Raw genomic sequence first — 12,082 nt, 5'->3', positions numbered from 1 at the left:
TGCCAGGGCAGGCCAAGTGGTTGTCACCCGGCCCTATTGGCCCCCTTTCACCCCTTTTCCCCCCTGTAGCACGGTCCGCCTTGTCCTTGAATTCAGGTTCTGATTCAGGTGTCAGATGCCTTTACAGGTGAGCTGCGTGTGGGGCGGGGCAGAGGCAGGGGAAGTGGCTTTTTCCTCCTTAGTCAGGAGCTTCCGAGAGGGAGCGAGCGGAACGCGTCCCATCGCTCTTGGCAAAGGCGGGTCGGTGCCCCGCTGTTCAGCGTCCAGGGAAGTGGCCTTGTCCCCGACTCGGAGCGTGGGGGCGCCCGGGGGTAGGGCATCCGTCGGGCACTAGGACCCGGCGGGGCGGAGGGACAGCCCCGGTGCTGCGTGCGCTCCCGCCCTCCCACCTCCTGCTCCGGCTCCGGCTCCCGCTCCATTGTCTGGGAACGGCAGCCGCGGGCGTGCGGCTGGCCGGGGCGGGCCGGCGCCGAGCGAGCGCGGGAAATGTCGGGCAGCCGGCGACCACCTGAGCCGCCCGCCTAGTGCCCGCCTCCCGCGGGAAGGATGTGCGCCCGGATGGAGGGGCGCGCGGCCGCGGTTCCCCGGGCGCCCTGCGGCCCCTGGCTCTGCCTCTTGGTGGCCCTCGCCCTGGACGTCGTGAGAGGTCAGCGGGAGGGGTGGGGTAGGGCGGGCGACCGGCGGCTGGGCCCTGGCCAAAGCCGAGCGCAAGCGATACCCCGGAGCCGGGAACCTGCGGGCGCTCGGACTCAACCCCAGCGGGCTCTCCCGCAGCGTGCCCTGAGGGCTGGCGCGATCTCACCCCGGGATCCTGCCCCCGTGCTTCCTCCACCTCGCACAGCCCGGCAACTCCTTCCTGACCCAGGGTCAGCCGGGTCCCTGGCTCTCCCCCGCACGCCTACCGGGTCCCGCACCTCCCACGAGCCTCCCCTCCACGCCGTCCACAGAGCTGCACCCCCGTGGCTCCTAGCCTCCTCTCCCCACCACGAACCCACCCCCGGGAATGGGAAGCATCCTCTCTGCCTGGGACCTGCAAGATATGTAGCCGCCCTCCTCCTGCCCCCGAGGAATTCTCTGACCTTGGAGTCCCAAGAGATTGCCCCATCCGTGCCTTCCTGAGCCCTGTGGGCATCCCCATCATTGGAGGAAGGGGCAGCTACTCGCTTGTTTCCTGGGGTGGACTGCCCTTGGCGGGGGCTGTGGCTGTGGCTGCTAGGTGGAGGGTGCCACGGAAGAGTGGGGGAGAGGGAGACATTCTCTACCCTGCTCACCCTCAGGGACAGAGTTGAGATCTGGATGCCAGGAGTCGTGGGAGTCAGGCTTCCCAGCATCTTGTAATTACCCAGGCAATGGAGGAGGAAGGGAGGCCTGTGGCTGTCCCCTGGGAGCCATAGTCACTCACCTGTTACTCTTTGGGGCGGGGGTGGAGTGTCTCAGGCACATGCTCATTGATGGGGAGGGTCTTGAAGGAGGTTGAAACCACCAAGTCCCCCAGCCCAGCAATGGAGCTGAGAGGGAGCTGGCTTGGGGCTGCTTTCAGCCACCTGCTCCCCTCCCCAGGGGACCCTGTGGGAGCCCTAATAACCCCTTACACAGAGAGATGAGGAAAGCCTTGTCACATCCATTATGCTGCAGCAATAACCCCTCCTCCGTGGAGCACTCCACAGCTTAGAAAGCCCTCTCCTGCCTACAGTGTCACAATGTGCCAGTTCTACAGGTGAGGAAACGGAGGCTCCAAGATGTGAAATGACTGACCTGACCTTCCTTGAGGGAGTTAGGGTATAGATGCAGGTCTCCAGGCTCCCAGGACAGCCTCTCCTGGGAGAGCTGCCCAGTTTGTGATCCAGGATGAAGAAGGTCCCAGCTGATAATGTTCAGAGAAGGCAGCCAGAGGGGCGTATAACAGAGGGGATGGGTGAGAGGGGAAGCAATCATGGAGGGCTTCCTGAAGGAGGTAGCATTCACTCTTGGCCCAGAAGGGGGAGGGAGAGACCCACAGTCTAGGGAGTGAACACTGTTGCAAGCAGCATAAGGTGAGAGAGGTAGAGGGTGGGGGCAGGGTGGCCTGGTGGTTGATGCCTAGACTCTGACTCCCAGCTCCATCATGCAGCTGTGGTGCCCCAGGAAAGGACCTTGACCTCTCAGCCTCATTTTCTGCATCCATAAAATGAGATTAATAGTCATAATACCTAATTCTCAGAGTTACACCCAAAGCTGAAAGAGTTAATAACATGTACGTAAAGTGTTTTAAATGGTAGCTTGTGTATAGTGTTCTAAAATTGTTAATTATTGGTATTGGGGTTAACTAGTAGTGAGTAAGACCAAACCAAGTATGGTCTTAGTGGTCCTTTGTCCTGGTTACTGAATACAAGACTCCCTTCTAGGCTCATGGTGCCCACCCATACCACCTCCTCCCACTCTTGGTACCCAGTTGGGATAGGGAACAAGGGAGCAGGTTTGGGAAACTGATGTGAGGTTGCTGTGGTGATGATGAAGGAGGGAGGGTGGATGCCCAACTAAGTCCGGTCAAGGACCTAAGGACAGAGAAAGGATTTCTACCTCTACAAAGCTCACCTGGTCCCCATCTTTCACCTCATAGGCTCTGTCTGGAGAGAACTGTACCCCACAAATGCCTTGGTGTCAGAGGCAATGATGGGGGTGGGAATGGGGGAAGAGGAGGCATTGAGAAGGTTCTGCTGGAGGGAGGAAGGTAGAAGAGGGAATGGCCTGGGGCTGGCATCCAGTCCTGGACTCTGAGTCAAATCCTAGCCCTGGGGCATGCTACCTGTGTGGCCCTCTTTGGGCCTCAGTTTCCTCATCTGTGAGATTCCCCCTACATCCCAGGGGGTTTATAACCCTTTTCTTCCTCCACTGCCCACCACCACTGCGCCCCTGCCAGCTCCGGAGCTGTCACCATCTCTATCCTTTCTCCCTGTGTAGTGGACTGTGAGCAGGAGCCCCTGGACCGCGTCTACCTGCCGGCAGCCCTGGAGCTCCTGGATGCCCCTGAGCACTTCCGTGTGCAGCAGGTGGGCCGCTACCCACCTGCCAACTCCTCTCTGGGCTCCCGATCTGAGACCTTTCTGCTCCTGCAGCCCTGGCCCAGGGCCCAGCCACTTCTCCGGGCCTCGTACCCACCCTTTGCCACTCAGCAGGTAAGGACGGGCACCAGGCATTCCCAGGCTGACAGGAGTCAGAGCCAAGGTGTGCTGTGTGTGGCTCGGGCCTGCCTCATCCCCAGCTGTGCTTACCATTTTCTAGAGAGAGAAACTGAGGCCCATAAAGGTTCTCTCCTGCCAGGCTGGAATTGGAAGTCTGGCATCCCATCTTCCCACATCCCACTTCCCCCAACCACCTGCTTTCTGAGCACCCCCATTCTCCTTGCAGGTTGTCCCTCCTCGGGTCACTGAGCCCCACCAACGGCCAGTCCCTTGGGACGTGCGGGCTGTGTCAGTGGAAGCGGCTGTGACTCCGGCAGAACCCCATGCCCGAGTCCTCTTCCACCTCAAAGGTCAGGATTGGCCGCCAGGACCTGGCAGCCTGCCTTGTGCCCGGCTCCACGCCACACACCCCGCAGGCACTGCTCACCGAGCCTGCCGCTTCCAGGTGAGTGGGTGGGACCCACCTAGGCTGGCCCTGCTAGGCATGAGCCAGAGGGTGGTCTCCGAGTAGAGGGCTCACCACTGGTGGGAAGTTTGGAGATCACAGACCACCTGACTCCATTCCATCTCTGCTAGCTTTCACAGGACCCTGTGAAGGGTTATTTAGGGCCCCTTGTGGAGATCAGTCCATTGTATATGACTGTGGGCAAGTGACTTAATCTGAGGCTCAGTTTCCTCATCTGTAAAATGGGGTAATAACAATTGCTACCTCATACGGAGTTGGAAGAGATAGTGAACGAGGTGAACGTAGAGCCTGGCACAGAGCAATCCTTCATCGAGGGTTTGCATTATTGTCGGGATTCCTTGTATAACTGCAGTTCCCACTGTTCTGGAGTCTCGCACAGGAATCCACCGGAGAGGGGTGCTTCATGGAGTCCAGGGTTCTGAGAAACGCAAGCGGCCGTCGGGGAGGTCCTGGGGCAGGTGGTTAGGGGAGGCCTGAAGGGAATGAGACTGTTTCCAAAGGTAGAAGAGTGGCCCATAGACACGTTCTGAGACCTCAGCCCAGCCCTGTCTGTCATTGGCTGTGTCGCCTGGGATTCATCTCTGGGCCGCGGTGGCCCTGCCTGTCAGGGACCCTTACAGCTCTGGGTTTCCTGCCTTGCCAACCAGGGCCATCGTGTATTTGCAGCCATCCCTGGGCGCCTGCGTGGTAGAGCTGGCATTCCCCTCGCACTGGTTCGCCCAGGACTCCACCACGCGGGCGGAGCTGGCCTACACACTGGAGCCCGCCGCCAAGGGCCCTGGGGGCTGTGGCCCCGGTGAGGAGGAGGACTCTGGGGAACAGGCCCTCCCAGTGGGCAGTGTGGAGCTGCGCCCGGCCGACCCCCCACAGCACCAGGAGGTGCCCTTGGATGAGGCAGTGACCCTGCGGGTGCCCGATGTGCCTGTGCGGCCCGGCCAGCCCTTCAGTGCCACCCTCCTGCTTCGCCACAACTTCACAGCCAGTGTCCTGACCCTGCGGTGAGCGCCGGGCCCCCAGGGGTGGGTTGCAGGCGGGAACCTCTGCAGGAAGACTGGGCAGGTACCTAGTCCTCTTGGGGTCCAGGGTTGTGATTGCCCCAGCAGCAGGCAAGACCCAGCAATGGGCCCTGCCCTGAATTTGAAGTCACAGGTAGGAAGCTCCCCTCTCCTGGCACCTTCCCAAGACTCCTTTGTCTAGGGGGACTAACTCACCAGCTTCACAGGGCCCCTGCGAGGCCCTGGGGAGGGAAAACAGGAAATGCTTGGCAACTGGCAAGGGCAGTGCCTGGGGGCGTTAATGCGCTGGTACCTCAGGAGGGTGTTTGCTCCGGTCTCATTCCCACGTTCTCCCGATTGCCTCCCTCACCATGGGCCCCTCATCTTGGGACAGACTCCACGCCTCTCCCAGGGAAGGGCCTCCTCTTTGTGTCCTCTTCTGCAGGAACTTCCCCCAAAGCAGCCTCCCAACCCTATCCCAGTGACAAGGACTTGCAAAGTGTGACTTGCGTCTCCCGCATTTGGGCTTGTGTGTGTCCCTTCCCTATGTGCCTGTCCCATCTCCCTGATTCTCACGCCTTCCTATGCTCACTCATATACTCATTAGATCTTTCCTGGACCTTAAAGTACGCCAGCCCTCTATCTCCACTCTGGAGAGAGGAGCAAGGCCCAGGCCCCTCCCCTCCTGGCACTAAGGGGCCCCCAGTGGTAGGGAAGAGAGCTGGATGGGCGTGAACCGGATTGTATACTCTCATGAAGGTGCAGAGTGCTGTGGGAGCTTGGGTTAGGGGTGGAGGAGGGGAAATGCATCCTGCCAGGGAGAAGCTGTCTAAAGGACATGGTATTTGGGTTGCTGGAGGCTTGACGAATCAGCAGATGAAGAAAGGAAGGGCAGGCCGGGCGGAAGGCACAGCCTGAGCAAAGGCTTAGAGGCACAAATGGGGTTGTGTGTGGGGGGAAGGACTTTGGGTGTAGCTAAAGCAGAGAGTAAAAGCTAAAAGCTGAAGCTAAAACTGGACCAGACCCTAGGAGGCCTCGAATACCAGGCTTAGACTTGAACTTGCGGCCAAGTGGGGAATCGTAAGTGGTCTTGGAGTGGGGGAGAGCTGTATGGCGTGACCTGCATTGAGACGGGGTGCTTCTGGGTCAGAGGATGTTGAGGAGGACATTCAGGCCTGAACCAGGGGAGGCCAGACGGGAAGCTGGTGTCTTCAGCCCCTTGCTTCCCCTCGGATCCTGTCCACAGCTTAGCGCCCACCTTGACAACCTGGACCTGTGTCCTCCCCCCAGGATCAAGGTGAAGAAGGGGCTGCATGTGACAGCTGCCCGCCCAGCCCAGCCCACCCTCTGGACTGCTAAGCTTGACCGCTTCAAGGGTTCCAAGCATCACACCACCCTCATCACCTGCCACCGTGCTGGGCCCACAGGGCCAGACTCCAGGTGGGTAACTCCCTCCGCTGGGGGTGGGGGCAGAGGAGGGAAGGTTGGCAGGCAGATTTTGGGGGCTCCAGGGAAGAGCACTGCGTGCCGTATCCATATTCCCAAGGAGCAGGCACAAGAACAGACACCGTCAAGGAAGCAGCACAAAGCAGATACAGCATTCATTCACTCAGCTGCTATTTATCCTCCCCCACTCACATGCCAGGTGCAGTGAGTGTCTGCGAGCCTCATTCCAGGTGATGCCAACCTATCCTGGCCCCCCAGTCACAGCCCCCACAGCCACTGCCCCTCCTCCCACCATCTGGTGATGGGTCCATTTTGGGGGGCCATTAATATTCCCAAAAGCCCAGCTGCGGTTCTTAACATTTTCAAACTCTTCTTATGCATGTCCTGAGCCTGGGTCAAGGCCATGGGCTTCGAAGGTGCTGTCTGAATCCTGGTTCTGACATTTTGTGGATGAATAACCTCAGGCAAACCAGTTAACCTCCCTGTACAACCACTACCCCCAAGCCTCAGTTTCCTCACTTGTAAAATGGCGATAACAATGCATCCGTCAGGGTCTGTGAAAGTGAAGAAAGATACCACAGAGCCAACATTCAGGCCAGTTCCTGGCACATAGCAGGTGCTAGGTCAAAGGGAGCTGTGAGGTTTATTGGGGGTCGTGTGCGGCCCTGGGGCTTGGAAGTGAAGCTTCCTCTTTGATAGAAATTGAATCGGGTGCTTTATGCCACTCTGATGACTATGGAAGGCTGAGATCCAAGTGGAGGAGGCCCAAGAAGACAGGAGAGCCAGCAAAGTTTCGTGGGGGGTGGAGGTGGGGGAAGGGGGTGGGGGGATGGATCCTGCAGGTGACAAGAGTGGGTAAGAGCTTGGCCTCTGGAGCCGGGAAGCTTGGGTTTAATCACCAGCCCCCACCACCCACCCCCCGCCACTTTTCACTGTGTGACCTTGGCTGAGTTATAGAACCTCTGTACCTCAGTTTCCCCATCTACAAAATGGGGATAATCACAGGACCTACCGCATGAATCCAGGAGTGCCCGGCTGCTAGTGAGCACTCAGTTTCTCTCTCTTCTGGCCAGCAGCCCCCTTGAACTGTCGGAGTTCCTATGGGTGGACTTTTTGGTGGACAATGGTACTAGTGGGGGTGTGGCAGTCACTCGCCCTGTCACATGGCAACTGGAGTACCCAGGCCAGGCCCCCGAAGCAGAGAAGGACAAAATGGTGTGGGAGATCCTGGTATCAGAGCGGGACATAAGAGCCCTCGTCCCACTGGCCAAGGTAAGGGGTGGCCCCTCTGCCCAGCCTGGTGGGGAGCTGAGTGAAGTGAAAAGCTTGGGGCTGAGCTCCTTCTGCATCTCCAGGCCGAGGAGCTGGTGAATACAGCACCACTGACTGGGGTGCCTCGGCGAGTCCCCGTGCGCCTTGTCACCGTGGACAGTGGGGGGGCCCTGGTGGAGGTGACAGAGCACGTTGGCTGCGAGTCGGCCAATGCACAGGTCCTGCAGGTGAGTGGCACTTGCCAGTCCCACGTGAATGTACATGTGTGCACGGTGATGCACACACCGCTTTCCTCATCCCCGTTCAGGCCCCCGAGAGGACAGCTTCTTCTTGGCACCAGAAATCTCTTGGGTGGAGCCCCAGCTTTAATTCCTTTGCTCCCCCACCTCTCTCCAGAGTCAAGTGGGAGCTATGGAACCCCAACAGCCCCCAACATAGGCACTTTCACATTCATTATTGCATTGGCAAGTGAACTGCCGTGGGGAGATAAGAGCAGGCACTTGGGGGTGGGAAAGCTGCTGTTTCTGGAACGCTTTGTCGTCAGCTAGCTGTGTGACTGCGGACAGGTCTCTTAGCGTCTCTGAGCCGCAGTCCCCTAAGCTTTAAAGTGGGAACATACTTTAGGGATGCTGCAAGCATTAAAAGCACCCTATGACAGTATCAGCAGAGAGCCGGAGCGGAAACAACAGCAGCTACTGTTGTTATAATAATAATTGTATAATGGTGATAAAAATAATGATAGTTATTATTGTTGTATCCTCGTGACCTATGAGGTAAAAAAAAAAAAAAATGGTGGTGCTGGGCAACTTTCCCCATTTTTGAAGTTCTAAGAGGGGAAGTTCAGAGCCTGTACTTCTAAATCCCAGCTGCCTGCGCGGAGAACGGTGTCTTTGGCTACTTTGGTGGCACTTTGCCCCCGTGTGACTTGTTCCTACCTGAGGGCTCGGGCGAGCAGGTCTGCCTTGCCCCTCTACCTCTGCCCACCTACCTGGAGCTGGTTGCCAGGTGGCTCCGGCACCAAAGCCGCACTAAGGAGGCAAATTTTGGGGTTCAAACCCTTCCCTGTCAGAAGAAAGATTCTGTTGTAAGCAAATAGCCAGTTTCCTCAGCTGACCCCCAGTGAACTTGGAGTGGCTGCTTCCTCCAAGGAGAATGGACCTTGGATGCACAGTGAAATCTTAGTCTGAGGACACGCGTTATAGTAAAATACAGACCTGAATTTCAGCTGAACCCCTTCTTAGGGCGTGGGGTCAGCACTGTTCTCTGTGGTTCATACCTGTATTCCCTGCCTTAGCCCACCCCCCACCCTCTGCCCTCCCACAGGTGGCCGAGGCCTGTGACGCCGTGTTTGTGTCTGGCAAGGAGAGCCGGGGCGCGCGAGGTGTGCGGGTGGACTTCTGGTGGCGCCAGCTGCGGGCCTCGCTGCGGCTGACCGTGTGGGCCCCGCTGCTGCCCCTGCGCATCGAGCTGACCGACACCACCCTGGAGCAGGTCCGAGGCTGGAGGGTGCCAGGCCTGGCTGAAGGGTGAGTGGAGGCCTGAAGAAGCTGGCTGACCTTGGCGAAGTGGCTCTGGGACTGACAGAGGGCCTGACATGGGCATGGGCTCAAGCTGGGGTCTGAAAAATTGCCCAATGGCTGTGGTTCCTTCCACCCATCCCCGCCCACCCCGCCCTCTCTCTCCTTCCCCCGCCGCAATTCTGTGGTATCCTCTGATTCTTGTTTGGGATGCGCTTCCCCCTCCACCAAATGTTAACCCCTAGAACATTAACCCTTAAAGGAAGGAGTTTCTGCTCACTGCTATATCCTCAAAGCCTACAATGGAACCTACCTCAGTAAATATTGAGGGGTCCCACCAGAGCCCAAGGGTGCAGTGGCCTCAAGAACCTGAGCTCCCAAGACCTCCAGAGAGTAAGCGCCCCTGTCTTGCAAAAGAGGGGGCTCTCCTCCTGCCACCACCAGGTTCCAGTTAGGGGAAGGAGGAAGGTGAGAGCAGCTTGGTGGACAGGCACAGGCACCAATCAGGAATGGAGGGGCCTGGCCCAACAGATGCAGTGTGGGTGCAGTGTAAAGAATGGGGCCCACTGTGGGCTGGGGGCGGTCTCCCACAGAAGGGTCCTTGCGGCCGGGGTCGGAGCCTGTGCTGAGCGGGTCCCTCGTCCTGGCTGCCCTTTCTCTGCAGGGCACAGGAGCCCCAGGCAGTGGCTGCCGGGGAGGAGGCAGAGCCGCGAGCCCGGGGCTGCCGCCTGCAGTACCAGCGTGCTGGTGTGCGCTTCCTTGTCCCCTTTGCGGCCCACCCGCTGGACGGCGGCCGCCGCCTCACCCACCTGCTCGGCCCCGACTGGCTGCTGGACGTGTCCCACCTCGTGGCGCCGCACGCCCACGTGCAGGACCCCCGCATAGCCTCACTGGAGGACGGCCATGTCCTGGTGGGCCGGGAGCCCGGGGTCACCTCCATCGAGGTGAGCAGACCCTCTGAGGAAAGTGTAGGTGGCCCCCAGAATGGTCATGGGCAGCTGTGAATGGTGTCAGAGGGGCTCAGGGTGTACCTGGGGAGGTGTGAGCCTGGTGGGACTGGGGACTGGGTGAGAATAGGGTGACCTGTGTAGTGGGGGAAGTCCTCTAGATATAGAGGGCTGGGGTTGGATGTGTGGGAACCTGGTCTTGAGAGAGGAGGGAACAGTCCCATGGGTAGGACTGGAGTCCAGGTATGTATTTAGGGTGTGGGGTTGGAGTGCAGAGGGTAGGGAAGAGCAGCCTTTGCAGAGGCGGGGAGCAGAAACCCCATCCCTTTGTGGGGCTGTGGGGGTCTCAGATGGGAAAGGCTGTCCATGTACAAGGACCCCCACCACCAGCTCCTTCTCACCCTCAGGTGCGTTCCCCACTGTCTGACTCCATCCTGGGGGAGCAGGCGCTGGCCGTGACGGACGACAAAGTCTCAGTGCTGGAGCTTCGGGTGCAGCCAGTGACGGGCATATCACTGGCCCTGAGCCGGGGCACTGCCCACCCCGGGGAGGTCACAGCCACGTGCTGGGCACAGCCAGCCCTTCCCGCCCCAAAGCAGGTGACAACTGGGGGTCAGGGGGATGAGGTCAGCATCTCCAGGTGGGGGTTGATGACAGGGGAATGGGAGGTACTTTGACCCCTCACCTTAGGGTTTTCAGAGTAAGGACTGACTACCCTGTAAGGTAGTGAGCTCCCTGCGGCTGGAGGTGACCAAGCAGTGGCTGTCTGGAGTGTGTCAGTGGGAGGTTGATTAATAACTGACGACCCTCCTGATGACTCAGACCCCGGGGCTAAGTGGCCAACAGGTGATTGACGCACGTCCCCTCTCTCCCTGTGTTTTGTCCATCTGCTCGTGTCTGTTTCCTCTCTGGTCTCTCCCCTTCCGTGTGGCCTGTCTTTGTGGGAGTGGTCTCTGTGTGCATGCATGCGTGCCCTCGCGTCTCTGCCCATGTCCGTGTGCCCCACAGGAGGTGGCCCTCTCCCTGTGGCTGTCCTTTTCCGACTACACCCTGGCCCCTGCCGAGCTCTACGACCGCCGTGACCTGGGGCTCTCCGTCTCCGCCGAGGAGCCCAGCGCCGTCCTTCCAGCGGAGGAGCGGGGTGCCCAGCTCAGGGTGGTGGTGAGTGGGGCAGGCACCGAGGGGCTGCCTCTGCATGTGTCTCTGCACCCACCCGAGCCCTGCCGCCGGGGCCGCCACCGTGTGCCCCTGGCCTCTGGCACCGGCTGGCTTGGGCTGCCTCCTGCTCCCACCCTTGCCCCCGCCGTCCCCTCCAGCCCTGCTCAGGGTTCACCAGCCACGGAGGCCAGTCTGGGAGGTGAAGGGCTGGCGGCAGGCAGCGTGGGGGACAGTGGAGGTGTGAAGGGCAAGTTCGAGCGGGCAGAAGAGGCGGTGAAGGAGGAGGAGGAGGCAGAGGCTAGAGAGGAGGACGGGGAAGAGGAAGAGATGGTGCCTGCCCCTCAGCGGGTCACTGATCTACAGCTAGGCATGTATGCCCTGCTGGGCATCTTCTGCCTGGCCATCCTCATCTTCCTGGTCAACGGCGTGGTGTTCGTGCTGCGCTACCAGCGCAAGGAGCCTCCCGACAGCGCCACGGACCCTGCCTCCCCCCAGCCCCACAACTGGGTCTGGCTGGGCACTGACCAGGAGGAACTGAGCCGCCAGCTGGACCGGCAGTCCCCTGGCCCACTCAAGGGGGAGAGGGGCTGCCCCTGTGAGAGCGGGGGAGGGGAGGTGCCCACCCTGGCCCAGGCACCCGCCGGGGGCACCACCAGCTCCTCCGGCACCCTGGCCCGGAAGGAAGCTGGGGGGCGGCGGAAGCGCGTAGAGTTTGTGACGTTTGCGCCAGCCCCCCCAGACCAGCTGCCCGAGGAGCCCGTGGGGGCCCCTGCCGTGCAGTCCATCCTGGTGGCAGGTGAGGAGGACATCCGTTGGGTGTGTGAGGACATGGGGCTGAAGGACCCCGAGGAGCTTCGCAGCTACATGGAGAGGATCCGGGGCAGCTCCTGACCCCTCCCCAGCCTGTCTGGCCCAGGGTTGTCGGACTGGGCAGCCTCCTGCTCGTCCTCTGGTGCTTATTGACCCAAGTCCCCTGCCTGGTCCCTCACAAGGACTCCCAGCCAGGCCCCCTCTGCTCTGCTCCTTGTCATGGACCACGGTCGTGAGGAGAGGCTCATGCCCCTTATTTATGGGAACCCTGTCATCCTAATACTGGGTACAAAATACATGGAGAAGGAAA

The 12,082-nt window shown here is 60.0% G+C and overlaps 1 protein-coding gene across 2 annotated transcripts; it reads left to right on the top strand.

Moving 5' to 3' along the window:
- Nucleotides 1-220: 220 nt before the first annotated feature.
- TMEM132A (transmembrane protein 132A) lies at nt 221-12,081 on the top strand. 2 transcript variants are annotated; one of them, XM_053924530.2, is made up of 11 exons: nt 221-646; nt 2,941-3,155; nt 3,388-3,606; nt 4,294-4,625; nt 5,913-6,062; nt 7,145-7,340; nt 7,424-7,567; nt 8,664-8,866; nt 9,522-9,801; nt 10,212-10,403; nt 10,813-12,081. In XM_053924530.2, the coding sequence occupies exons 1-11, from the start codon at nt 547-549 to the stop codon at nt 11,851-11,853; spliced, it is 3,072 nt and encodes a 1,023-aa protein (XP_053780505.1). In that variant the 5' UTR covers nt 221-546; the 3' UTR covers nt 11,854-12,081. The 2 variants fall into 2 exon arrangements, with proteins under 2 accessions (XP_053780505.1, XP_053780504.1); XM_053924529.2 differs by having other exon boundaries at nt 7,142-7,340.
- Nucleotide 12,082: the final 1 nt, after the last annotated feature.

This window comes from Desmodus rotundus, chromosome 5 (assembly GCF_022682495.2).
Source record: "Desmodus rotundus isolate HL8 chromosome 5, HLdesRot8A.1, whole genome shotgun sequence".
In the NCBI taxonomy this organism is placed as follows: Eukaryota; Metazoa; Chordata; class Mammalia; order Chiroptera; family Phyllostomidae; genus Desmodus; species Desmodus rotundus.
The sequence above is the reverse complement of the archived record's forward strand: the minus strand, read 5'-3'. Positions and strand labels throughout refer to the sequence as shown.